The 25,663-nt window shown below is 55.8% G+C and overlaps 9 protein-coding genes and 2 non-coding genes across 11 annotated transcripts in view; 7 read left to right on the top strand and 4 right to left on the bottom strand.

Moving 5' to 3' along the window:
• Nucleotides 1-553, bottom strand: part of VDAG_00851 (uncharacterized protein) — a gene marked incomplete at both ends in the record, with an annotated part of 1,324 nt that extends 771 nt beyond the window's left edge. The window contains one exon of the mRNA XM_009649737.1: nucleotides 37-553. Coding sequence (XP_009648032.1) covers nucleotides 37-553 — 517 coding nt within the window. The remainder of the gene's footprint in view (nucleotides 1-36) is intronic.
• A 1,360-nt stretch (nucleotides 554-1,913) lies between these two features.
• Nucleotides 1,914-3,983, top strand: VDAG_00850 (leucine rich repeat protein; the record flags this gene model as incomplete). Its single annotated transcript, XM_009649736.1, has 1 exon — nucleotides 1,914-3,983. The coding sequence occupies one exon, from the start codon at nucleotides 1,914-1,916 to the stop codon at nucleotides 3,981-3,983; it is 2,070 nt and encodes a 689-aa protein (XP_009648031.1).
• A 1,213-nt stretch (nucleotides 3,984-5,196) lies between these two features.
• Nucleotides 5,197-7,435, top strand: VDAG_00849 (uncharacterized protein; the record flags this gene model as incomplete). Its single annotated transcript, XM_009649735.1, has 5 exons — nucleotides 5,197-5,607; nucleotides 5,662-6,452; nucleotides 6,487-6,531; nucleotides 6,593-7,204; nucleotides 7,423-7,435. The coding sequence occupies 5 exons, from the start codon at nucleotides 5,197-5,199 to the stop codon at nucleotides 7,433-7,435; spliced, it is 1,872 nt and encodes a 623-aa protein (XP_009648030.1).
• A 660-nt stretch (nucleotides 7,436-8,095) lies between these two features.
• Nucleotides 8,096-10,259, top strand: VDAG_00848 (histone acetyltransferase SAS2; the record flags this gene model as incomplete). Its single annotated transcript, XM_009649734.1, has 2 exons — nucleotides 8,096-9,382; nucleotides 9,444-10,259. The coding sequence occupies 2 exons, from the start codon at nucleotides 8,096-8,098 to the stop codon at nucleotides 10,257-10,259; spliced, it is 2,103 nt and encodes a 700-aa protein (XP_009648029.1).
• Nucleotides 10,260-11,368: 1,109 nt separating this feature from the next.
• VDAG_20064 lies at nucleotides 11,369-11,440 on the top strand. The gene has a single exon. It is a non-coding gene; the product is annotated as a tRNA-Thr (tRNA).
• A 40-nt stretch (nucleotides 11,441-11,480) lies between these two features.
• Nucleotides 11,481-11,552, top strand: VDAG_20063. The gene has a single exon. It is a non-coding gene; the product is annotated as a tRNA-Thr (tRNA).
• A 1,941-nt stretch (nucleotides 11,553-13,493) lies between these two features.
• On the bottom strand, nucleotides 13,494-14,190 carry VDAG_00847 (ATP synthase protein). Its single transcript, XM_009649733.1, has 3 exons — nucleotides 14,058-14,190; nucleotides 13,645-13,964; nucleotides 13,494-13,585 (listed from the first exon to the last, which is right to left on the bottom strand). The coding sequence occupies exons 1-3, from the start codon at nucleotides 14,167-14,169 to the stop codon at nucleotides 13,580-13,582; spliced, it is 438 nt and encodes a 145-aa protein (XP_009648028.1). The 5' UTR covers nucleotides 14,170-14,190; the 3' UTR covers nucleotides 13,494-13,579.
• Nucleotides 14,191-17,005: 2,815 nt separating this feature from the next.
• VDAG_00846 (glycerate dehydrogenase) lies at nucleotides 17,006-19,084 on the bottom strand (the record flags this gene model as incomplete). The annotated part of the gene is made up of 4 exons (XM_009649732.1): nucleotides 17,006-18,249; nucleotides 18,368-18,548; nucleotides 18,630-18,759; nucleotides 18,831-19,084. The coding sequence occupies 4 exons, from the start codon at nucleotides 19,082-19,084 to the stop codon at nucleotides 17,738-17,740; spliced, it is 1,077 nt and encodes a 358-aa protein (XP_009648027.1). The 3' UTR covers nucleotides 17,006-17,737.
• Nucleotides 19,085-20,349: 1,265 nt separating this feature from the next.
• VDAG_00845 (uncharacterized protein) lies at nucleotides 20,350-20,845 on the top strand (the record flags this gene model as incomplete). The annotated part of the gene is made up of 2 exons (XM_009649731.1): nucleotides 20,350-20,501; nucleotides 20,677-20,845. 2 exons carry the CDS (start codon nucleotides 20,350-20,352, stop codon nucleotides 20,843-20,845), a joined length of 321 nt encoding a protein of 106 aa, XP_009648026.1.
• A 700-nt stretch (nucleotides 20,846-21,545) lies between these two features.
• On the bottom strand, nucleotides 21,546-24,240 carry VDAG_00844 (uncharacterized protein; the record flags this gene model as incomplete). The annotated part of the gene is made up of 6 exons (XM_009649730.1): nucleotides 21,546-22,238; nucleotides 22,316-22,403; nucleotides 22,446-23,009; nucleotides 23,064-23,254; nucleotides 23,304-23,822; nucleotides 23,881-24,240. 6 exons carry the CDS (start codon nucleotides 24,238-24,240, stop codon nucleotides 21,546-21,548), a joined length of 2,415 nt encoding a protein of 804 aa, XP_009648025.1.
• Nucleotides 24,241-24,713: 473 nt separating this feature from the next.
• Nucleotides 24,714-25,129, top strand: VDAG_00843 (uncharacterized protein; the record flags this gene model as incomplete). The annotated part of the gene is made up of 4 exons (XM_009649729.1): nucleotides 24,714-24,754; nucleotides 24,804-24,841; nucleotides 24,902-25,008; nucleotides 25,118-25,129. 4 exons carry the CDS (start codon nucleotides 24,714-24,716, stop codon nucleotides 25,127-25,129), a joined length of 198 nt encoding a protein of 65 aa, XP_009648024.1.
• Nucleotides 25,130-25,663: the final 534 nt, after the last annotated feature.

Raw genomic sequence — 25,663 nt, 5'->3', positions numbered from 1 at the left:
CGATCAGCCTCAAGGGGCTTTGTTTTCCGGTCTCACGGAACTCGTTGACGAGGGCTGCCGCTGTTTGCAGGTAGAAGGCCGTGAAAAAGTTTGCCTGAAGTGACGTCCATCGCAGGCGCTTGAACTCGGGCGAGCCGAGCAGGGCCTCGATGGCCCAGTGGGCCCTCGGGTAGTAGGCATCGGAATCGGGGCGCACGTTCGCCGCCGTCGTCGAGATGCGGACGACGTACTCGACGCCTGCTTTCAGTGCGGCTACGTGGAAGGTAGACTCTTCGGCGAACTGGGTCGGCTCATTGTGGGATGCGATGAAGGCCCTCACGACATTGTGCTGCCGAAGCCAGTCCGCCGTGATGCTGACCCAGCTGTACTCGACAACTTCGACGCCAGGCAGAGCAGCGAGTTTCTGTGCTGCAGCGCCGCTTGCGGATCTTGTCATGGCCAGAATCTTGTGGTTCGAGAAGGTAGGGCTGGCCTTGACGAGTTCCGACAGGGTAGCAACAACGGCTTTACCTGTGTTGCCCGTGGCACCAACTACGAGGAAAGCGGAAGTCATCGTGTGATGGGTTCGATTGGGGTGTTTTCGGAGAGTATTCCGGACGTTATGTTGTCTGAGAGAAAGCTCGTATGGAATATGGGCGGTAGTGAAACTCTACAACTCTCATTATACACTCCGCCGCTAGGATGCTGAATAATAAGTATGTATCATGTCTACTGCGGGCCTCGACGTCGAGTTTCAGCTACGCTGCATCTAATGTCCGCGGGCCTGATCGGCGGCCCATCGATGCCTTTCGATGCAACGAGAAGCTAGGAAGGCGGAGCGGCTTTTACACCATCATGCCTCGTTCCAAGTACCTCGGACATGGTGGATTGGAGGTGAGCGAATGAGGTAGAATGTCGACAACGCCAGGCATTTTGCACAGCACCTGGGAAGCGTAAGAGGCCCGAGAAACTCAATTCCTCACATATTCAATTGCACTGCAAGTCATGCTGAATTAGGTACCTTAGGTTAGTGTGGAGTAAGTGAGCATGCGGTGTCACCCACTCGGGGAGCGGACCAATACTCGAGCAGAACGTTTTCGTAGAGTATAGTAATCATGTCCGGCTATGGCTTGATAATCGTTCTGGTTGTTCACGACCATGTCGCCATGTTTGGTGCTAGAGCGGACAGAGCCTCTGCGGACTTTGGCGGAGTTTTGTTTTGATGACGCAGTGGATGCGAAAATGATCAGCGTTGACTATCGCAGCGTCGCATCGCTTTCATTAGTATCCGAACTACTCACACGCCTGAGAGGGAGCATTTGGTGACTTTGAGGTCTGACTTGCAAGGCCATCCTCATGCGGCGAGTAGCATAGAGGCCGGCAAACACAGAGGAAGCTTGGCGTCGTGGAGGGTACCGCTACCGAGCCTTCAGCGAAACATCCCACTCACCGTGAACAACCACACCGAACACATTGGGTCGGTCAAGCTTCACATGGCCCCCACCCCCGCATTAGGTCCAACCACCTGCCAGCTTCTTCTCGATACCTAGGTATGTAAGGACCTACTTGGCCTGTTGCACCCTGCGCCCTTTGGTTGACATGAATGTCAATTTCGATGCGGCTCTGGCCCAAGTTGCATGGGATCGTGCAACAGCGGTTTGCGGTTGGTGCTCCTAGTGCCCACACCTTAGGCAGGCGCGCCTCATCTTCGATCAGGGAAGGTCGTGGAAGATCACAGCCACTCGAGTCACACAGACTGCATCTGCGCTAGCCATCCTCTCTTCGTCCATCTTTCAGCCCTGCAACGTCGAGACTGGATTGTATAAAGCAACATGACCACAACCGTTGACTGAATGGGTTGTCCTTGATGCATCCTGCAATAGTGCGAGCTCCCGCCTTCGTTCCCGTCAGAGCCTCGGCGTCAATTACCTACCATGGCTGCTGCGACACATACCCAATTATCCCAAGCGGTACCTCCATCAATACTCAGCCAATACAAGACATTCCCTTCATCCCAGGGCACCTCCAAGCGTATACACAGCGATGCTCGGGTCGACGAAGTAGAGTTCGATGAGGCCCTTATACTGGCGTCGCTCTGCCGCAAGTATCTTAACCTGCTCCATGCTACCTCGCCTGCTTTCGATCACTGCTACGCATATACCCCTGATGAGATACTCGAACTCCCTCTGATGAAAGTCCGGATCGATGACGTTCTCCACGACCTACCACGGCGAAAATCCAAACGCGCCATGCTGGCAGGCTCCATCGCAGATCTTCTCTTCCCTTGCCACGCCGGCTCGCTCTCGCCCATCATCCGCTATGATGCTGATCGCGTAAAGTTGCATGCCTGGGCAGTGCTTCAGCGAAGATACGACATGATAGTCGCAACTGTAAGGAACGGTCGCACTCGTCATGGTCTTACCGGCCAGGCTGACCCCGGCGTCCCTGCGCCGGTTTGGGCCTCTCGCATCCTGGCACAGGGCCCTTGGAATAAAGACAGCCATCCCATCTCCCTCGGGGGACCTCAGGCACTCCCCATGCCGGTGCAGATTGCCGAGGCCGATGACCTGGCCCCATTCTTCCACCATTTGGAGCAGGGCGGGACACACAAGCTCGGCGCCTCAACTACTGGGCATGCGCTAGACGATGGCAACGGCGAGCCATACTACCACGTCCAGGGCGCCGAATTCCCGAGAGGCGTTGTGTATGAGGATGGTCGCATGGATCTTTGCAAACAGGTCGTGGGGCCTGATCATATCGGCGACCTCATGAACAGCCTGCGGGCCAATGAGCATGTCAAGCACTTCCTCCTTGGCAATAATATCATCGGCCCAGTAGGCGCACATCATATAGCCTCATTCATCAATGCGCTACCTAGCCGCATGGACACCTGGTACCTGGCCGGGAACTGCATTGATGCTCCGAGCTTCAAGACTCTCGTCGACGCCATGATCAAGTCTGATGCTATCACGAACGTTTGGCTCAAACGCAACCCTCTCGGCAGATCTGCTGCCCACGATGTCTATCGGCTGATCACCGAGACAAGAAATCTACGCACGTTGGATCTCGACCAAACTGAGATCGGCGATGCTGGCTTCGTCGAAGTTTTCACTAACCTGGCGGCCTACAAAGATCGGGTGCTCCCCCTGGAGAACTTGTATATGAATGGTACTGGCTTCTCTGAGGCTGCGGCTCGGGCGCTCGCCCAGTTCCTGGCCTCTCCCAATTGCCGCCTGACATCGATATACCTGTCGAGCAACCCCATCGGAGACGACGGCGCTGCAGCCCTTGCCAGTGCCTTTGAAGTCGCTCCCCAGGTCTCACGCCTGCTCTTACAGTCTACCGGCCTTACCACCCGGGGCGCCCAGATTATTTGCGAAGCACTCACATCTCACCCCGGCATCCGCTGCCTCGACCTCGGCCAAGCGTACGCGACACATGATCTAGGCCAGGCGTACAATTACATTGATGAAGGCGCCATCCAAGCTATTACTGGCCTTCTGACCTCGACCCCATCCCTGGCTTCCCTCAACCTCGGTCACTGCCCCATCACTCCCCTGGGTCTTGGCCAGATAACCACAGCAGCGTTACAAAGCTCCCTCCTTGCCTACGTTGCCGTCTCCATCCTACCGGACTCAAACATTAAGAAACTGGGCTTCGTCCCGTCGCGCGACAGTAAGATGCGCGACGCCTCATCCTACACCGCGCCAACCAAGGAGCAGAAAGCCCTCGACCAGGCACTACAGCAGCACATGGAGGCAAACGTCCGGTCTGTCTACGGCGAAGACATGACCTACAGCAGATTCATGGGTGAAGAGCGGAGATGGCTCACCAACGACCGGACCGACGTGAGGAAAATTGACTCTGTGTATCGAAATCGGGACATGGGCCTTGCGCGGCGAGGCCTCGTGACGTTGATCAAGAACTGGAAGGAGGGTGATGATACGCTCGAGAGGGTGATCAAGGCGCAAGGCCCGTTCTGCTGCAAGAAGCGCCGAGCTTGACCTGTGCAGCGTGAGACTTTCAACCTTTGACGTAAGTCTTCGCGAAATAAATTGAGGTTTGAATTTAGCACGTATTTCGGTTCCGGCAATGTAGTTTCATAATTTAGAGGCCTCGATGTACTCCATTCATGAGCACGCAATTTCAACCATTTTAATCGAGTTGTTTTCCTGCATCTGCCAATACCCCAAGCATAAGCGTTTGTGAGCTCAAAGATTACCCCGTGCTAGACTATCACGATTCCAACCTTCGTACGTCTGTCTCCTTCTTGTTGTAGTCCTTGTTTAGTGCAACGTCTCTGGCCTCCTCACAGATACATTCCGCCCTTGCAACATGGACCAGAATTGAAAAAGTGCGCCAGTATCAAAGGCAACTTTGCGCGCTAATCATATCTCGAGGCAGATGGTCTTGGTAAAATCAGGCCACTACAAGACATTAGGTGCGCAAGACAAGATCTAGCTTTCGGTTCATACGTCGTGCTTTGCTGTGAAGTCCAGTGTTATTTTGCAATGGACGGAGACGCTGAACAGCGGTTGCAGAAGGCACGGAGCGCGTTGCGTCGAGAATGCAGTGGCTGCACTGAGCCAATGGCGGATTCAAAGCGTCCGCATGACTTGGCAAGTCCTCGGGGCTGCTTTGGCCGGCAAGAGACGTGTCACATTTGTCTGGAATCGCCCGGGGAGAGCTCAAAACGTTGGGGAGATGGGGTTCACGAAGTCAAATCCCGATGGCGCTCGACGTGTTTGGGTTTGGAGAATGCGAAAGGGAATTGGTCTGAGGGGGGAATTCCCACTGGACTCGCCTGTCCCATGTGGTTCGAACCGTGGTCAATTCAGCCTTACCCGGTCAGTATCTAGCTCGTACTCTACCGCGAGTAAGGCTTGAGGAGCCGACTCAATGTGTGTTAGTTGTGAAGTGGAGGAATGCTGCGAGGGATGAACTTGAGGGGCTGAAGGGCCTGGAGCGAGCTCTGTCTCGTGGAAGCAAGACATTTCCCCAGGACACGCTTTTCTAGCTAGTGGAAAATGAGACAGTGTACATGATACGCCGACTTCCAGCAACCCATGTGTTGTCTATGAGCTTTGGAATTCGACGCGTGCGAGGTCGTCTATAAAGTTGATGATGGCAGCTCCTCGGGAGCTTTGTTTCGCCAATCAATCCTGGGCCGACTAACACCAACTGACCTCTATTCCTTCCTTACAGCTGTTCGCAGCCATGTCGTTCTTTACCATTCGTTCACTCGTTACAGCTTTGCTGCTTGGCAACGCTCTTGCCCTGCCTGCCCACGAGGCCGAAACGGCGACGAAGTCGCCCAAGGACATATGCAATGACGGGAAGCTGGCCGCCGGGAACCCTCGTGCTGCCTTCTTCCGGAAGCTCGTGGGCGACTCCGCCTACAGCAACCACAGCCGATGCCCGTCGCCAAAGGACGGGCCCTTCAAGGTCGGTATCATTGGCGGTGGCGTTGCTGGCTTGTACGCCGCCATGATCCTGGACTCTCTGGACATTGACTACGACATCCACGAAGCGTCTGGTCGTGTCGGGGGTCGAATCTTCACCCATCGCTTTGACCAAGCGGCCTGGGACAAGTCCACGCCCGAAGACCCGGCGTACTATGACTACTATGTGAGCCGAAAACCGCTACCGTTGAATCCAAGATCTCACTAATACGGCTGTCAGGACGTCGGTGCGATGCGCTTTCCACCCATGCCATACATGGATCGCGTCATTGGAAACGAATCGTGGAGTTTGATCCCATACCTGAACGCTCGCGTTTCCGAGCGGGATCAAGTCGTCCAGAAGAGTTACATCTTCCAGACAAACAACACGTTCCGTCGCTTCAACGGGGTCACGGCCCTCATCCAGGAGCCGAACTCTGCGTCGGCAGAAAGATACGATATCCCCTTGTTCAACGCTACGTTTGATGCTCTTTCGGCGTCTGAGGTCTGGTCCGACCAGGTCCAAACCATGGTCACCGCCCTCTCGAACGACTTTACGACGGGATTCAACAAACTCATGAGTTATGACTCGATGAGTGTCAGGGACTTCCTTCTCACAAAGGGGTTCACCAACAGCGAAGTCGACTGGATGGAGACGATGAACGACGCGACCGGCCACTACGACACCTACTCCATGGCACAAGCCGTCCTGGAGGAGTGGATCTTCACGAGCGCCGACATCAACAAGTGGACTCTCATCAACGGCGGCATGGATATGATCACCAAGGCCATGAATCTCATTGTCAAGAACAAGCCTGTCCTCAACCATAGGGTGACGGACGTCAAGAAGAAACCTGACGGCACGCTCAAGATGGTCGTCAACGGCGCTGACGAGTATGACTATGCTCATGTCATCTCCACGGCTCCGCTGGGTGCTCTTCAGATCATCAACATGACGGAGCTGGGACTGAGTTACTACCAGAACACTGCTATTCGCAGCCTGAAGTGCGTGCCGTTCCCTTACCCTGGAGGGTGTGTTCGAGTTGTACTGACGCGATGGATATAGTTATGATCCTGCTGCCAAGATTGGCCTCAAGTTCAAGACTCGCTGGTAAGATCCTAAGTGTTCCGTGTGGAACAAAGAGGAACGGCCCGTAGCTGACGAAACTCAGGTGGGAGAAGCTGGCGACCGGCCCCTTCCAAGGCGGACAGTCCTTCACCGACCTCCCCATCCGGCGCTGCGTATACCCCTCGTACGGCATCGACGTGCCGGGGGCGCCCGGCACCATGATCGCCAGCTACACCTGGGGCCAGGACGCCTCGCGGCTCGGATCCTACCTCAACCCGCACAATCCGACCAACCAGGAGCCGTACCAGCCCGAGAGCATCAAGACGCTGGTCGAGGTGACGCTGCGGGACCTGGCCGAGCTGAACGGCGTGACGTACGAGTTCCTCGAGTCTGAGTTCGTCGACTTTCACGTCTACGACTGGTACGGCTCGGCGTATTCGAACGGCGCGTTTGCCATCTTTGGGCCAGGCGAGTTCAGCAGTCTCATGCCCTGGCTCATGACGCCTGCCGCCAATGGTCACATGCACTTTGGCGGCGAGGCGCTCAGCTCGGGCCACGCATGGATCATCGGCGCTGTCAACAGTGCCTGGAGGACGGTATATGAGATCCTGTCGGTCGAGGGCATGAATGATAAGATGAAGCAGTTCGTCGACCACTGGGGCATCATTGACGAGGTTGACATGGGCTGGTACGACTGGTCTCCCGAGGGTAAACCGTAAGCCAGTTCACGTAGATAGCCGAGCGGTGTGGTGTAGAGAAAAATGAGCGGTCGTCATGCATTGATTGTGTGGGTGTTTGAAACCCAGTATTGGCTCGTGGTGATGGAGGTGAGTGTGATCGAAAGACGGCAGCGGTGATCAAAGCAGGCTATGGTCTGAAAAATCAGGATCTCGTGCAGACGTCCTTGGCAGATGCTAACGCGACGGACCCCAGGCGGCTGAAGTAGGTGGTGAGGCAATGGGTAGTGATCATGATCATGCTGCGAGGGCATGCCTATGATTGCAGGGGTAGCGAGATTGACATGCTGCCGCAGACTGAACACCAAACAAGTGGTTGAAATCAGCCATTTCGCCGAACCTCATGATGAACACCTTGCTAGGACACCGTGGAAGAGCAGAGAAAGAATTGCAGGCTGTACGAAGATGGTTGTGGGAGGATGAGAAGGAGGAAGTCGGTATCCAAAAAGGTATATGCAGTAGTACGATTTCCATGGAGTCCGTAAACCGGAAATCGTACACTAAGCGGTTTAATCGATAGCGCCGAACCGAGGAATGCACGGCACGCAAGACATGGTCGAACCCATCAACACTTCAATCGGTACGCGAAGGCATGGGATCACCTGCGATCGTAGGTCCTCATTGTTACGGAATCTGAAATCTTGCGTCAATGCGACTTCGTTCTGAAAAACTTTCTCACGCCCATCTCGCGGCGCTGATTGATTACGCTCGCCCGCAATAGGTAGTCATTACGAATCGACATCTCTTCACTGGAGCTTCACCACCCAGGCCTCGGTACGAGGATTTTGCGCCGTGAGCCACATACCCGCGCCGCTTTGCTTTTTCTTTCTTGGAGAATCGTCCTGCTGCACAATTAAACCCTTTTCACGATGCCGATCAAGTCACACAAGCGCAAACGACCTCACAACGACTCAGAAGCCATCGACCCGCCTGCTGTCACAGCTCCCCCGCCCCCCACCACCGAAGCTACGACGCGTCGCGCAACGCGTCAGACTCCGATACTCCCTCCAGTGCCGCCACCACATGCATCGCCGCCGCGACCGGCCACAATCCCAGCTCTCGCGGATGCTGAATCGCCTGTGCAGACGAAGCGAGGACGAGGAAGACCCCCAAAGCCGAAAACCACGACAGACACTCCTGTACCTGTTCCCATCAACCCTGGGGTCGAGACGGTGACACGAGCTGTCCCCCCCTCCGCACCGAGCACCCAGCCTGGGCCAACACAGCAGCAAACGACACAAGCACCGCGCGTCACAAGGCAGAGGGGTGCGAGCATGGTGGCCGTCAACCATCAGCCACCCCTCGCCATCAAGGAAGCAAAGGAGAATGTCAGGCCAGCGAATGGCCTTGTTGCGCCGCAAATCACCTACCAGGCACCTCAACCACAGTCGCAGCCATGGACGAGAACCCTGATGCGACCCAGCCCACCCACGAGCCTGCCGCCCTCACTCCAGCCCCAACCCAGTGTGCAGGACAACAAGCGGCACCTGGCGCAGGTGGGCGATCCCGCTCCCTATCAGTACCAGACGAGACCGACCAACACGCCGATCCCCGTCCCAGCCATCACGCACTCCTCTCCACGGACGCCGTCTGCTCTGCCCCAGCACCCCACAAAGCAAGAAGCCCAGAAGAAGACGGCCATGCCGACGCCGAGGACGGACCGCAACATCGACAAGGTCGTCCTCGGCGACATCTGCTTCCGCACGTGGTACCCTTCCTACTACGGCAAGGAGCTCCTCGGCGACATCTCCTCCGGCCACGCCAGCAGCAAGCCCAGCCACGCGCAGCATGCAAACGGCAGCAAGGACGGCCATGGCCAGCATAGCTCGGGCGAGGCTGGTGCCAAGGCGCACGCCCGGCGCGGCGGCGACGCGCCCATGCTCGACCGGCTCTACGTGTGCCCGTGCTGCTTCAAGTACTCCAAAGAGCTCGTGTCGTGGCTGGGCCACGTGCACGTGTGCGAGCGCAGCGCGGGGACGCCGCCGGGGCGGAAGATCTACGTCCACCCTCGGGGACGCCGGACGGTGCTGCGGGCTGTGCCGGAAGTCAAGCGTGGGCCGGGGAAGAAGGCGAACGCCGGGATACGGCACGTCGAGGAGGTTGTGCGGGATCAGGGAGAGTGGAGCGTGTGGGAGGTAGACGGGGAGGTCGACGGCGTGAGTTCCCGCCTTGTTTTGTCCTCTGGTTTTCACGAAGACGTGGCTAACCATGCTCCAGCTGTTCTGTCAGAATCTCTCCCTGTTCGCGAAGCTCTTCCTGGATAACAAGTCGGTCTTCTTCGACGTCACGGGGTTTACCTACTTTCTGCTCGTCTACACCCCGCCTGCTCCGCCGCCAACGGGCCCACCTGACGACCCATCGCAGCCCGCCGTCGACACGTCCGACGAGAAGCCCGTGAGGCCGCACATTGTCGGCTTCTTCTCCAAGGAGAAGATGTCGTGGGACAACAACAACCTTGCCTGCATCCTCGTCTTCCCACCATGGCAACGCAAGGGCCTCGGCGCTCTGCTGATGGGCGTCTCCTATGAGATCAGCCGCCGCGAGGGCGTCCTCGGTGGGCCGGAGAAGCCCATTTCCGACCTCGGGAGGAAAGGCTATCGTCGGTTCTGGGGCGGCGAGATTGCGCGATGGCTCCTGGGCATCGGCGGCATTGCCGGCGCGCTTGACAGCAGCGAGGAGACGCTGGTGGACGTGGGCGACTGCAGCAGGGGCACGTGGATCGCGCTCGACGACTGCCTTGCCACCCTCAGGGAGATGGGCTTGCTGCAGGATGCTGGCGTTGGGCCGGGGAAGAAGCCCGAGGTTTCGCGTGCTGCGGCCGGTGACGACGGAGACGAGGCCATGGAGGACGTTGGTGATGTTGGAGAGCCGGAGCCCGTGCCTGATGTGCCGAGGGTGAGGCTCGACAAAGAGGCTGTCCGGGGCTGGATCGCAGCAAATGGTATCAGTCTGGAGAGGGTCTGTGACCCGCATGGGTTTGTCGAGGGCTACGCTATGAAGCAGGGCTCTCCTGAAGAGGAGGAATATGCGTGACGAGCGCAGTGTATAGTCGGAGGAGGTTCCTGCATGATTTATGAGATACCCCAGTGTGGTGTGCCAGGCATGCCTCTGTTACAATATTGAACAATTGTTTTGGTGTACTTATTGTTGTCAGTCCAGTGGCTCCTTTGGTGTTTGGTTTTTCTTGACTTGCTTCGTGAGTCCGCTCTTGTAGGAATTCAGCAATGTTGCTCTCGTGATTCATCTTTGGATTCTCATTCTCCTTTGGGATGGTTTCTTGCAACAAATTTCGGCCAGCACTACTTTGGACCATAATTGTCCGGTGATCATCTAACCGAGATATTTTGTCGGAGATGCCCATGTGACGTTTATATGTTGCCCTGCATCAGTAACTCAATAGTCCTTCATACCCTTTGTTCCTGTCATGAAACACGAGTGATAATGCCGGCCAATTTAAATTACTCATCTGGCACAGCCACGACCCGAGAGTTGAGGCGATTACACTGCAGAACATGATATGGACAGCAAGTCCAATCAAGAAGTTGGTGGCATATTGAAATACACGTGCGAAGCTTGCTGGTCAGAACCTAGAGGCAGCGGGCTGGTGCACCCCATCATCCTCCAATATTCCTACTGACACCAATCTTGGTCTTCCACAGAGTTCCAGCAGTCTGAGGATGTATACGTCTCGAAATGGTCACCGTGCCGAGATGACGGGTAGTGAGTCTGGGGGTCACAGAATGTATGTGAATCAGCATAAGTCAGGTATGTAGATTTCGACGTTTTGCACACATGCGCCTCAATCCCCGCGACATGCTCAGGAACATACTCTTCGCCGAGATGCGCTTAATTCCCAACAGATATTCTACTACCCAATTGATTGTGCTCACGCACTTCGTCTGCCAACACGCATGCGCCAGATATCAGATCCACGGCGAAACCAGACCAAAAGTCCCACCACACAAACCCCACCACTACTGCATTACACCCTTGGCCCCTCTTCTCGCAACAGCACCCTACTTCCCACGCAAAAAACTCACGATACTAACGCCGTCCGCTGCGGACCCTTTCCCTCCGTCTTCCAACAGACCACCCCGACATAATGCTTGCAGGCCTGCTTAGTCATAACGTCAAGCAAAAGCGCCTCGTTGGCTTAGTGGTAAAGCGCATCACTAGTAATGATGAGATCACTGGTTCGATTCCAGTACGAGGCATCCTGCTCTCCCACGTCCGGGTCTGCTGCTCACTTGCTTGGCCTCGTTGGCTTAGTGGTAAAGCGCATCACTAGTAATGATGAGATCACTGGTTCGATTCCAGTACGAGGCAGTAGAAAGTGGCTCTCGGCCGTGAGAGATCAGCTTTTGCCATTTGCTGTTGGTCCAACGTGTTACACATATTGAGGGGTTGCCACAGATCGGCCTTTCGAGACCGGTGAAGGTGAAAATGACCCTCCAGATAACAGATCCTCGTACGGACTTGTTGCATATTTTTCCGTGCCAAAAACCCCGTCGTAGAGCACATTGCCATGGGATTCTACCCCTCTGGCCACCCAAAGGATGTTGAGCAACAAGCGCACGTGACGCTCACCGACTGACCGACGGCAAAGCCACACCGGGTAAACAGCCATGTCCCGAATCCAACTCACCAGCCCCAACCCGACAGACAGGTTCAATCGGGGCCCTGCGCGTGAGGGGAAACCGTCTCCAACTTCCCATCCCTACACCACAAGGCTAAAACCTCTCCCCTTTCCCCTCTCTCTACCAAGCCTTTCAACGACATGCCATCAAACCATCACGAACGAGGCTCGGGGTTTTCCCCAGGACAATGCAAGCCGGCGAAATCACCACACACACACACACACCCCGACATCGCACGCCGAAACGGTAGCAGCAAGGAAAAAACGGAACAAGCAGCCAAAAACGGCAGAGTCATGATGCCACCGGTGGATCCCGCCCGCCCGACCCGCAACGCGTGGGTTCGCAATGGAGCCCCCAGGTCCTGGTGATAAGCCCGCGAGTCCACTGAGCGAGGTTGAAAGCGAGAGAAAACGGGGGCGCGCGCAATGGGGCGTCCCCACGCTCGCGCGCCCCTTCGCCCTTTCTACCTGTCACTGCGAGGGTCCTCCTGGTCCAGGGCAAGGGAGCGGACGGGTTCCCCGGATGGGTGAAGACACACAAAGGCGACGGAGTCCGCAGAGGAATGAAGCGAACGGGGGGTGTATTAGTAAGGGAGGGGAGAGAAGAGGAAGACGAAGGAGATATGTGCAGGTTTCCGTTGGATGGTCGAGCAAGTGCGACACAGCAGCCATTGGCACGAACTCCTACCATGGCGAAAGAGGGAGCAACAGTCGCACCGCATGAGAAAGGATGGCTGACTGTTCCTCTGCTGCCAGCGAGCCAGCCATCCACTGCCGGCATGCCACAGGCGCGGCAAGTGCGCGAATTGGCAGAGCACGTTGAATCAACGCCGCTCGCCCTCTCTCCTTGTCTCCGCCGAGTTGGCCGAGGGAGGAGCTCGGGGGGCGGAGGCTACGAAGCGACAAGCGGTTCCAAGGAAGTAGACGGGACGGGGGCGAACCTGGGTGCTGCGCCTGTTTTGCCCCCCCCCCCCCCCCCCCCTGCTCCCTGGACTGACTGACCCCAGAGTGTGCCCGTCACAGAGGTCCCGTGCCCACGATGATCAGGGAGAGAGCGAATATGGCCACGATGCGCGCCAGCGAGAGACTGGTTAGACCGCCCACTCACAAGCGCCCTCTCACTCTCCGCATCTTCCTCCTCCTCTCCCTCGTCCGTTTTTCCCGCCCCCTTCCCGTCTGAACAGATTGCCAATCACACAGGTCAATTGAGAGCTCATTGCCTGAGCTTCTCAGATTCGATTCGAGAGTGGATAGCTCGCCGATTGGACATGAATTCAATATCCGGGGAAGCATTTCAAGTGAAACACCGAAGCTTTGAGAGCCAAAAACGTAGGGGATGAATTTTTTGTTATTTTTACAAAAGAGGTTTTCCCCGAGCTCTCGCTCGGAGAAAAGGGGTTTGGTTTGAGGGAGGCGGGAAAGGAAGCTTTCACCCTCCCACGTTTTTCCTCAGTAGTCATCCATCTATACAACAAGGCCCAGGAAAGACCTCTTGTCATCTCAGCGATGACCCTCCACCATCCTCTCCTAAAGAAAAGTGTCGTACCCTCCGGTTGTCTATCCCGTCTATTACTCTATGTGTCGCTATGCGGGGAACAGCAGCGCTGTGGGACGTCCGATCCAGGGCGGTGGACGATTCGGGCACAGTGCGGCCTGCCGGAAGCGATCTGACTTCACGACATTGCCACCACCTCGCTCATATCGGTGTGCGAAACGCTTAGGTCTGTGAACCGGGTTAGACGGCTGTTTCGGTGCCGTGGGGGACTGGCGGAGAACACGTACGAACTTGGCCATGAGGGCAACCATGAGGTCGAAAAGACCAATGGCCTCGACGAAAGCGAAACCCAGAATGGCGTAGGAGAAGAGCTGGCCACGGAGGGCAGGGTTGCGGGCAACGCTGTTGAGGAGGGCAGCGAAGACGAGACCGATACCGATACCGGCACCAGTCAGACCGATGGCGGCGGAACCCATGCCGATGTTCTTGGAGACCTCGACCATGGCCTGAGCGATCTCAGAGGAGTAGGCACGCTTGGCCTGGGCGTTCTGGAACATGCGGCTGGCGTTGGCCTTGAGGGTGACCTGGGGACGGGCGCTGGAGAAGCCTGGAGGAGACTGCTGTCAGTATCGCTGCTCTTGGAGCGCCTGCAGTCCCAATTGGGACTCAAGACCCTCGTCCTCAAAAGATTTTCACTCACCAGTGATGGTGCGCTTGGAGGCGGCCATGGGGGCGGCGCGGACGGCAGGGCGAGCGGCCTTGGTAGCCATGGACGAAGCCAGGCGGGAGGCGAGGACACGAGTGGAGGCCATTTTGTCTGATGGGGAGGAGTGATGTGGAATAGACGGGATGGAGAGGAGAGGCTTGCTGGATTGGAAGGAGAAAGAGAAGGAGAGATAAAGCTCAAGGTCTGGATTGGAGGTGAGGTAGGGTGGAAGAGAAGAAGAGAAAAAAGATCGGGGAGGGAGGAAAAGCTCGAAGCTCGGTAGAGCGATAGGGCAGGGGGGTGGCCGGACCGCGGGAAGGTGGCCCAGGGCGAAACATCATAGGCCGGTCGGATCAATCAGGGCCCTGTTCGCCCAAGGATCGGTGTCTGTTGAGCGGACTGAGGCAGACGTTTTTCCATGCCGGGCAGTGGGTGGACCGCAATGAGCGAGGCGATGGAATCCACAGACGAGACATGGTATGGGGCCATCCGTTTCGCTCGTTGAATTGGCTCAGATGGTGTTCGCTCGCTGACTCGGGCAATATCGGGACGGCGTCATCTCAGAGGGAAGCCTTGGAAGCCTGAGGTTTGGTGGTACACAGAATTCAGAGCCTGAGGTTCACTGGAACGCTTGGCTGGTAGACACGAATCATGCAAGTGGGCTGGCGGATTTGGACTCAGCGCAAGTTTTTCTTCTGGCCCAAGTTGCCAGATAAGAAATTTAATGCACTTGCCCACTAGCTTGTGACCAAGGCTGTGCGTGCGACACTGAACTTCTCTCAGATTTTGTTGAACTGTAACTTCGTCCGAGACGTAGGCTTCTCCATCGGATGGCATCACGAAGTCCTTGCTGGTGGCCGGGCTTCATTGAATCAGGAGACCCAACGCAGTCCCTAACGATTCAAAGTTGCGTCAACAAAAAGGCATGAGATGTTGACCCCCACAGCGATCCTCAGGCAGCCCCCACTATGAGGCGCAAAACCCAATCCGAAGAGCAGATGCAAAAGTGACGCTCACACGTGGGTGGGCCCTCCCCTGCCTCATCCCTGCGAGAGCCGAACCAGACGAGTGGGACCGCCATTTTCGAGCTGGAAGCCGTGAGGGATAAAAGGGGGACGACGAGACGCCGTTCGAAAGGGCTTTTGAGAGGAGAGGTTTTGGTTCTTGAGAGCTCGTCTCTTCATCCTCGACTTCGACAGTCTTTGTCGCATTGGCGGTGGTGGCCGGTTCGAAAACAAACTTTCATCGTCAGTACCTCGGACATGGCGTCAGCCAGCCGACGCCTGGTTGAGCTCATGGATTGCCCCTGGCATGTCGCTACGTTAGATCCCGGCCGGTCGCCGAAATCTCTGCCGACACTGCAACGCAGTGCAGTGCATCCTGACCTGCACCACACTGCTGGGCGCGGCTGGTTCACTGAGTGACTGAGCAAGAACCTGGCTGGCTCGGCTTGGCTCGCTCACCCAGCTGGGCAGCACGGGTGTTCCGCCAATGAGTGCGCAGGACCTCGGGGGCTTCCCTTTGGGCCGATCCTCCGAGGTCTGAGAGTGGCCGAAGGAGATGAGCGACGAGCGAAACGGGAAAGCAAACAGCTGGCGGGAACATGAGGAGATTGGGTGCGGGTCCTGACTCGTCCAAGCTTGTCTCGGGGGGGAAGCAGAGTTTTCCAAGCCAGGCCAACAGATCTGTCACCTCGATCAGGAAAGAATTGAGGTGCCTGAGGCTCTGCGGCTGGCTGACACAACCGTGTCAGAGCACCTTACCTTATTGTAAAATGACGCAGCTCGCGTTTCTTGTTCCGTACCGTGAATAACGGTATGCTCATCATCCTGATGTGCTCCGATGTCGCCCTTGTCGATGTGATCTGGCCAGATAAGTAGATGCAATCCAGTTGCTCGACAACTCGAGGCTATTAGGTGCGCACACCCCCCCAAGGCATGGTGACGTGACTTTCATGCTGTCAGGTTGAGGTTCACAATGAACCCCCACGGGCTGCCAGCTTGCACCAGCCAGCTGGCCAAGCCTGTTCAGCTTTCGAAAAGGGGGTCTTGGTGCTTGGACGGAAGAAGGAAAATGGAAGAAAGGAAAGATTGGCGACGGTTCCTGCAGATGCCTGAGGCCCTTGGCTGGTAGATTGATGCAACCTCGACTCCCAGGGATTGGACATGACGGCCACTTTCGGGTCCACCGACCCGGCGGGTAAGACCGGGAATTGCGCCTGTGGAATACGATCTTCGATTTCAGCACAGGTGGTGGGTGACTGGGTGACTGGACGCGAATGCAAGGTCTCAAAATGCGATTGTTGAATGCCAAAGCTTTTGGTGATGTTGGTCTTCATCCTATTCTTGTTCAGTGATTTGTAGCAAGGCACCTAAGGCATTGGGTAATTAGGTGGTGCCTGTTCAAGGTGAAAAATCAGACAAGGACCAAGTGCATCGTGCTTTCTACAATCAGAAAGTCGGTGGTGCTTGTCTGATAGGAGAGCTAAAAGAACGCCTGCTCACCAAACAATCCCCTCTTCTGCATTTGTTGGTATCGGATGGGAAAGACCGAAAGGCTATGGAAATGCATCCCTCACTGCATCCCAACCACACAACATAGCTGCCGATTTACAAATCTCCCAACCGCGTTTCTGCAACGACGACAATGAGGCTATCATGCTTGCTCATTTCTTCGGACACGCCTGTCGACGGTTCCACGGCTGTGTCCCTTCCCACGGATGTGTCCCCATGAGACCACCATCATCCGCATGGCCTCCTTCATCTTATCCGAATATATATATATTTACCTACATAAAGCTACGAAGCAGAAATCTGGCGCTGGCCCCCGAGTTCCCACCCAGCACTAAGGCATGCGCGGCAACCCCGGTGGCATCCCTGACGTTGTCAAACTGGCGTCGAATGATCGCAAGCCTCTGGCAGAGGACATGATGGCTGCCTCATGATTCAAACAGCAGAAATACCCGAACTTGTGGTGGCTTTTACCAGCCAAAACAACGAATACGTCATCTTGCAGTCAGGTCAGGCAACCTTGAATATCTGCAATATTCGTGCGGCTCGTCTCCTAATGTCTGGCGTGCTCATCATGCAACGGGCGCTAAGGCCCTGATCCTCTCTATCAAATGAGGTCAGACCGGCGGCATGAGATGTCATGCCATTCAGCCATGCTTCTTGACGGAAGAGTATGTGCCTGTTGAACTTGGCTGTTGTGATAGAAAACTCATGTGGAAGAAAGCAGGATGAGTGGTATCTTCGGTAAGTAAGACAAACGTTCTACCAAAAGCAACCTGGAGCGCGGGGTTCGTGAGGGTTGCATGCATATTGCACCCCTCTCATCAACAACAAGCACCTAGATCGCCAATCATTTCCTCATAATATTTCGCCGTCGGACCGAACTAGCCGCTACTTAACGGTGTCAGTATTGCTGCTTGGTCTTCAACTATGGACTGAGCCATGTCGAATCAAGCTGCTGTGTGCTTTCTCTGATCACATGATAGTCCACGGCACCTCTCATACCGACCGACGATGTGTCCATACTCTGCCCAGGAAGGTTAGGCAACATGAAAACATGATCAACGCATCATCGAAAACTGCGATGAAGCGGATATGCCTGGGCCAGTTTTTAATGACTGCTGGATTCTACTACTGCACCGAACCCTGTATATTCCTTTTGCCCTATTTCCTTCCCTCCAAGACGAGATTCTTGTCTCCCCCTGTGAAATACGTCTTGAGGTTCTCTCCAACAACTCTCACCACATTCAGCCTCGTCGTGTCTGCGCACCAGGCAAGATGCGGACTCAGCACAACGTTAAGCCCGTTTTCCTGAACATCTTTCCCGAGCAGCACGCTGTCAGCTCCTGAGCCCGCAGGTTCCGTGGCAAAAACGTCCGTCGCGACACCGTACAGCCGCCCTTCACGCACAGCTGCCAGTAGTGCTGCCTCGTCGATTGTCCCGCCGCGACCAACATTGATGAGAACGGCGTCAGGCCGCATGGTTGCAATTTCCTCCGTCGCGATGAGATTCACCGTTTCAGGGGTGTGCGGGACGACAACGAATATGACTGTCGCGGTGCGGAGGACGTCGGCAAATGGGGTCCGGCCCGCCGGGACAGGCAGAGCTTGGTTTTTCCGAGCAGCGACGAGAGTCGGCATGCCGAGGGCTTTGCAGAGAGTCTCGATGCGGCGACCTGGCTGTGGTCAGCGCTCCCTGATATGATGACAAGGTGGTGGGTGAAATCGCGCTCGAGGCAACACATTCGATTCGGCCCAAGTGCAAGAAACGCCACAAATACAAGGGAAACGTACCGATGGGCCCGTAGCCGAGGATGCCGACAGTCTCGGTTTGGCAGGTGTGTGGCGGGCGACCCTCGGAGTCGCGGAGGAGACCAGACATGGTGCCGCTGGTCTTCCATGTGTTCGGGGTCGTTGGCGTGTATGTTGACATGGCGTTGGTGAGGACAAGCAGGCGACGGCGGAGGGTAAAGTACTGCATCGATTAGCTGCTATGATCCTTTCCATGCCATATCTGGCAAATGAGGCAAAAAGCTGTAGGTGGGAAGTAGCTGACCATGGCCAGAGCGTGCTCAGAGACGGCCTCTAATGTGGCATCCGGTGAGTAGAAGACAGTCACGCCGCGGCGGCGACATTCGTCAAGGTCAATGTGGTTCGTGCCGGTGGTTTCTGTGATAATACATTTCCTGTATCATGTAAGACGAGTCCAAATTTCACAGGTAGGGGCTAGTCCAGTGATGCCAGTGAAGACACTCACAGGTGAGGGGCCTCTCCGAGAGTTTGGGCGTTGACAGGAATCATGGTCGTGATGAAGATGCTTGCCTCGTGGAGCCTTGCTGCGATGAGCTCGTGCGCTGTCGCCGGTGTGTAATCGTACACTATAGCTTCGTGTGTGTAAGGCGACGAATCGATCTCAGGGGCTTCAACATGTATCGCCTCGAGCTTGACGATGACATGATGCGTCTCGCTCGGGAGCTTTTTGGGGTGAATAACCTCTGCCTGGTCCGCCATGACGAGTTTCTTGTAAATCAATCAATTCTGGAATGATTGCTACAGGCACTGTCATGGGATGTTCTTGTCACTTATCGGCGAGCACGTGTATTTATTCTGATGCGTTCCACCCTTCAGCTGAGAGCTGCTCCCCGATTCCGGACCGACCGGCTTCGGCTCTTGCGATCTAAGATCACCATCGGCGCGGGGGGCATCTGCATCTGCCACGGAGTACTAACCTTAAAGGTCCACATGGCAATACGGGAGACTACAAGCACTAATGCGTCGAGAATTCTCAATGCACGATCCCACGCTGAGGGGCCTTGTCCATGGTGTTTGAAGTTTTTCTGTAGCACTTCGTTGCCCTAGTTTTATTTTGTCATTGTTCGATAATGATGCAGCTATCAGAAATGTCGCGAAGTGTCAGCTTTTGGGCTTGTTCGTTCTCTGGGCCATCCTGCCCGTGATCCTTACCGAAGCCAGACGGCGGAGAATTGGATCTTCTCCTTCGAACCATCAACGATACACCTGCTTCCAATGATTCTGCACGAGACTTGAAACTGCGCATGAGGTCTCGGTATTCTTTAGCAAATACGCATGTAGCAAGTCCTGACCGGAACCCAAAATAGAAGAGGACAAGGCGCAAGGAGTGGCACGTGATGACCTCGGATCGTGCAACGGGGCGTGGCCCGTGTAAGTCGGTTTCTGGCGTTTTCTGACGATGTTGCGAGTTCCGCTACGTTTTGTTTAGCTGAGTTCCAGATCTGCCGTGAGCGAGACAATATGTGAACACCCAGCGGCTTTGACTGAGAGTCTGGGCAATCTGAGACTCGTCTCGCGTGCCCTGCCAGCAACCAATTGCCTGGCATGAATTGCGCTGCGCCCAGCGCTGCGACCACCTACTGAGTCGTGCCGGCGGACGGGGGCGCATACAATGCTCGTCGCTCCGACTGCTGAGAGATTTTCGGAGGTGTTGACTGGTGGAACTGAATAAGGTTGACGAGTAAGTCGGTCCCCTTGTTACACGAGGCAGCAAGCGGACTTCACAGCTCGTTCTCGCAATCTCACCTATAGTGCTGCTGAATCGAAGTCCCCGAACGAGTAGGATTCGGCCGTAGAAGAAATCGCAGGGCGCACGTCCAGTTTCGCATAGTCATCTTTTATAAAGAGGCGTCTGCTTCCCTATGGATGCTATTTTCCTCGCCTCCAGGACATCTACATCTTCTTTCTACACCCATCTACGATTCTTCCTTTCAGTCGGTAGTGTAGATATCTAATCAGCCAACATGCATCTACAGTCGACCCTTGCCTTCCTCCTCACCCTCGCCGTGGCCACGCCGGCCCTGGCACAGTGCAGAGGCGCCATGACCAAGACTGAGATCAAGTGCCTCTCGGAAACCATCGATGGAAAATGCGACGAGTCTCGCCTCACCAGCAGGTGCCCTGCAGGCTAACGGACAAACTGGCAATTCATCCGGAATCGCTGTGATGTGATCGGAGTCTGCGAGTACCAGGTGTGTAAATGTGACGTCCCTGATCATCGGCTGGGCCTCTTGTCGCATGCCTCACGGTCTCGACGAATCCTGATCGTTAGCTAACACTGACGATTCTAGTACAATTGCTGCGCGCGGTCTTGAAATCCCATCTGAATCCGCTCCTTACCCAACGACAAGGGCTGAAGTCCCTGCATCCTCTTCTTGCGGTGCGCGGTGGCACTTTCGCACCAGTGCCGGCGCCGTACTGCGTACATACTTTGATAGCGACACCCAATGTACAAACTAGCGCTTTCTCAAATTCTTTCTTAAAAAATCGTTGCGTTTGTGACAGTAGATTAGTGCACCGTGGCTTCATGTCTTGTTCGGTGTTGTTAGAGGCGCTGGAGCAAGTGAAAACATGTCAGCCACTACACCCGCATTGCCACTGTGACTATATGTCAAGCGGATGCTTGGTAGCGTTTCTTGAGCCTACATAACTTGCCAAACTATATTCGCTTTATTCATTCCTTGTAAAATGGCCTGGCAGTCCGCCCCTCTTCCTACATCATGTGAGACTCCCTTGCTCGACTGCCATGTAGTAATCATTAGAATGGTGATTTGACCGAACCTCGATGTACACGCATATTTCAATCGATATAATAGGGGCTAGGTGCCCCTTTCTCAAGACATTGGCTCGCTAGCTGTCGACCTCTTCTGTCGTCAACTCGGCCATCAATTATCAGGAGTGAGGAATTCGTCGAAATTCGACTTGTGGTCTGCCGTATTATCATAGCAAAGTAAGGGCGTCGTTTGAGCTTTTTTTGACAAGACTGGTGGACCTCGGGACCGATTATTATTCACTCAAGCAGGTCATCATTGCAAACTCATGAATCGACATCTCGTTCAGCCGATGAAAGCCGCTGTTCATTTCATGCAACCTCCGACTATGGTGAAAACCCCCAGCTCTGGCATGATTGCAGGCGGTAGCGGTGTACCGCTGACAACTCTTACTTCCTGAACGTCGCACTCCTGTTTCCATGCAGAGGCGGCGCCTTCCGAGCCCCCTTGGGCCCATCCTCGCCCGTCTTCGAGTACGGGTCGAACCTCTCCTTCTGCACGCCTCCGCCAGCGTTGCGCCCGGCATGTAGTACCGAGCTCGCGTTGCTGTAGTCGAACGCCTCGGGCGCGCCGGCCGCCGCCTTGGCCGCCTCCTCCTCCGCCTTGCGTGCCGCCTTGGCCTGCTTCTTCGCCTCCTTGGCCGCCTTGCGCTCGGCCTTCTCGAGCTTCTTCCGCTTCTTCTCCGCCTTGTCGGCGCCCTCAAAGTCCGGCTCCGAGGCCGAGGCCGACTTGCGGCCCGTCTTGGCGTCGCTGCTCTCCTCCGGCTCGTCCCCGCCCGCCTCGGCCTGTGCCTTCTTTGCAGCCCGCTTGGCTGCTTTGCGCTGCAACTTGGCCGTCTTGCGTTCCTTCCTTTCGCGTTCGAGCTTGGCTTCCTCGTCCTCGATTTCGATGGCCTCTTCCACATCGGACGAGTCCTTGTCGTCCTCGTCTTCGTCTTCAGAGCTGGAATCACTCTCTTCCTCCTCCTCTTCGACCTGCTTGCGTTTCAGCCCACTTCTCAGCGTGAACTCCCGGTCGGGCTCCTCCTGCGCCGGAGCAGCTGGCGCAGCTGGCGCCGCAGATTCGGGCTGCTTGTCGGCCATCTCCACGTCTTCGGGATGTTGACGGAGCCTTGTGTCCCGCTTCCTGCATGATCCTCTGCCACGGCAGCAGCACGTACCCCTGCGGCCTGCTCGTCAGAGAGGCCTCCCACTTGGAGCTGGATCGGGACGTCGCCGAAACAGCTGTGATCGGTCGAGCTTGCCAGACTGAAACATCGTCAGGGACGTCCCGCCGCCGGCTCGGCCAACTTTTGAGTCGCTCGCCTCGTCGTTGTCGAGGAGCTGGTGTCGTTCTGGAAGAATCGAAGCAGGCTCTGGCTGTCGTCGCCCTCGTCGCGTCCCTTCTTGAACGCCGCCCAGATCTCGCCGACGTTCCTCTTGGCAATGATCGAGTTGCCGTGAATAAGGCTGTGCAGCGCCTTGGCGTCCGGAGGCATGTGGCGGGCAATCTCGGCGATGGCGGCGTTCGGGAGCACGTAGCCGGTGCTTTCGTCGAGGCGGCGCGCCGTGTCGTCTCGCCACTTCCAGATGGCGCGGTAGGCCGCGAACTGCTTGCCGGAGAGGGGCATGGGGTTCTTCAGCAGGACGCCGTACCAGCCCCTGGAGCCGTGGCCGGTCTCGGGGTCAAAGTCGAGGCCTTCGTAGCGGCTCAGAGAGAGCTCCTTGGACTTCTGCAGCACCTGCTGGATAATGTCGGTTTCGGGCTTGCTGCGATCCGACGCATCCAGGAGCTCGTTGCGGATCCTGTCAAAAATGTAGAGCAGATAGTGTGTATCGGAGCGTGCGTAGTAGAACATTTCTTCTGGCAGTGGTCTGTTCGTGTGTGAGAAGGGGGGGGATTCAAGTGAGACACTCAAGCAGTCTTACCGAATACGCCAGTCTGCCATTTGGTACTTCTTGTCGGCGTCGAAGTCAACGAATCGCTTGAGAAGGTAGGCCAAACTGCGCTGGGGGTAGCCGAGAATTTCAGCGGCGAAGAATGTGTCGAAGAGTCCGTTGATGTAGAGACCAAGATCCCTCTGCAGCCACTGCATGTCCATATGCGCGCCGTGGAAGACCTGACTTGTTAGATATACGATGGGTGGGATTTTTGCTCTTAAGACTGACCTTGACGATTTTGGGATCGGTAAAGACCTCGTTGAGAACCTCGAGCTGGTGACGCCACGGCTTCAGGGTGTCGACGATCCAGTCCTGATCGCGGGTGCTGATCTGCATGAGCGAGAGGAGGCCGGCATATGTCCTGGTGTCATGATGTTCCAAATCCACCGCAATTTCCTTCGCCTTCTTGAGCTCCCCCAACATCTCGAGAACACCCTCGTACGTGTCGACCCATTTCGCAGTGGTGGATTTTACAGGGTGGTAGAGAATGGGTTCGGCCTTCTGGTAGACTCGCTCGGGGTAGCTTGCTGCCAGTATCTCGGCTTCGTATGGGTGTTTGGAGCCGGATTCTGCCGAGTCCTGCGCCAGGCTTTCTTCCAAGGGCACGGATGCGTTGGGCTTCTTGGAGAGAACAGGCTTCCATGACGTGTTGTCGATTGCGCGTTCGAATTCGAGTTGGGGCTTGGCCATGTTGGCGTTCCTCATGTTGGAGGCAAGAGCGGTTCTGGGCTTCTTCGCGTTGGGAGTCTTTCTACACGTCAGCGAACGATTCATAACAAACAATCACAGAAAGGAGCTGTCCTACCGTCTCTGTGGGCGCATCTTTCCTCTTCAGCACACCAGTAAACTCGTCAATGGACCGGTCTGCCTTCTCGAGCACGTTGTCGAGAACGTCGACAATTTTGCGCCAGTGCATGTCCACATCGTCGGCATCTTCAAGCTCGGGGACAGATCCCTGTCCACAGACCTCAGCAGCTGACTTGAGGAGTTTGTGGGAAAGGCCAAGCAGCCGCGCGGTCGTCTCATCGAGCTCGTCGGCGACGGAGGGGTTGACGGTGCGCTGGAAAGCGAGGTCCTCGGCGGCGATGCGGTTGGCAGACTTGACGGTCGTGACGAGCGCCTTCTGCACCTCGTCCTGCAAGGCCTTGAAGTCGGGAGAAGCCATGGCGACGGTGACGGTCGTGAGTTGCGATGGGATCGACCTTGTCGGGCTTTGCGAGTTGAGGTGGGCTGGGTCAAAAAATCGTAGCGCAAAGGATCGACTTTCAATTGCGATAAGATAACGTCTTCAGATTCTCCACTTATCGTGAGGTGCATCGATTTCCACGATGTTGACGTGCAACGCGGGTGCGTTCTTGATGCAGATCCCCTGCTTCTTGACATGGAAAGTCCGGTATGTAGCCAAAGATTCCGATGTGATCTCTCAGGCTGAATCGTACATCTCTCTAGCTGAGTTGTATCGGAGTATAAGCAAGATTTGTGTCAAGATTGACAGTTCTGTACTCAAGCCCGAGCCAGCCGTTCCAGAGGTACGTACCTCGGAGCTTCACCACGTTTTTAGTGAGCCTCAGGAAGCTTGTGACTTGGCTTTCGCCTCCCTCACTCACCTTTCCATCCATTGCGATAACCCAGCTCAACATGTCTGCCTCTCTTGCGCCCGAGTGCAACGAGGTCAAGGAGTAAGAGATTTTGATCCTGCAAATAGCCATGCGAAGCTCACAGGAACAGGCGATACGACACGTGCTTTCTGAAGTGGTACAGCGAAAGTAGGCCCAGTCCCCCTTCACCCCTGTGCCTCCGCATTGCATTCTCACATAGCACACCAGAGTACCTGCGAGGCGTTGGCGCCGACAACAATGAGTGCGCGGATCTCTTCAAGAGCTACCAAAAGTGCTTGACGGTTGCGATCAAGGAGCGCGGCATCGACAAGCTGGTGGAAGAGTCGAGGGAAGACAACAGGGAGAATGACGCGGCATACCTGGGTCGCAAGTGTAGGTTCACAACATTCTTGGCAGGCAGCTTGTATCTGACATGGTTCGCAGGACGGCACGTAGGTCGGCTTTACTTGCATGGAAAAGGAGTATAGGGTTTGGGTTTTTGATACACTTCTTCTCATCTCAACCCAAGGGCATTTGTTGATGTCTCCAGGATGTGGCTTCCTAGAAATACAAAGTCAGGATTTCATGCGTTCAAGAAACATCGCGTGGCATGATCAATGATACATTGATGAAAAGAAAATATGTCCACCCCTTGATTCATTCGCCTATGCAACTGCCGGCTTCTGAGGTCCCGTGGTCAACTCAAGGCAGAAGGCAAACAGGACAATATTACAACATTGCACAGCATTCCACCCCCATCACCACACGTGACTCTCCCTAACAGGCCTTGAGCGCTCCCCCCCCCAGAGGCCCCAGAGGCCCCAGGCCCCTGGAGAGAGAAGCCTAAGGTCAACGACCTGGGGCGCCAGTGCCGGGCCTTTTAGCGGGCCCAGATCCCTGGCGATCCACTGGAACGGTGGATCTAAACCATTTCGTTCCCGAGTGACGCCATTGGGACACGCCTGAACACCTGCCCGCCGCCTGGTCTGG

Source organism: Verticillium dahliae, genomic scaffold, assembly GCF_000150675.1.
Source record: "Verticillium dahliae VdLs.17 supercont1.2 genomic scaffold, whole genome shotgun sequence".
Classification (NCBI taxonomy): domain Eukaryota; kingdom Fungi; phylum Ascomycota; class Sordariomycetes; order Glomerellales; family Plectosphaerellaceae; genus Verticillium; species Verticillium dahliae.
The sequence above is the reverse complement of the archived record's forward strand: the minus strand, read 5'-3'. Positions and strand labels throughout refer to the sequence as shown.

Excerpts from the sequence above, each read along its gene's own strand:
- VDAG_00847 (XM_009649733.1), bottom strand. The coding sequence starts at position 14,169 with ATGGCCTCCACTCGTGTCCTCGCCTCCCGCCTGGCTTCGTCCATGGCT. Across the intron at positions 13,965-14,057 it reads CTCCAAGCGCACCATCACTG|GCTTCTCCAGCGCCCGTCCC; the intron begins GTGAGTGAAAAT and ends AGTCTCCTCCAG.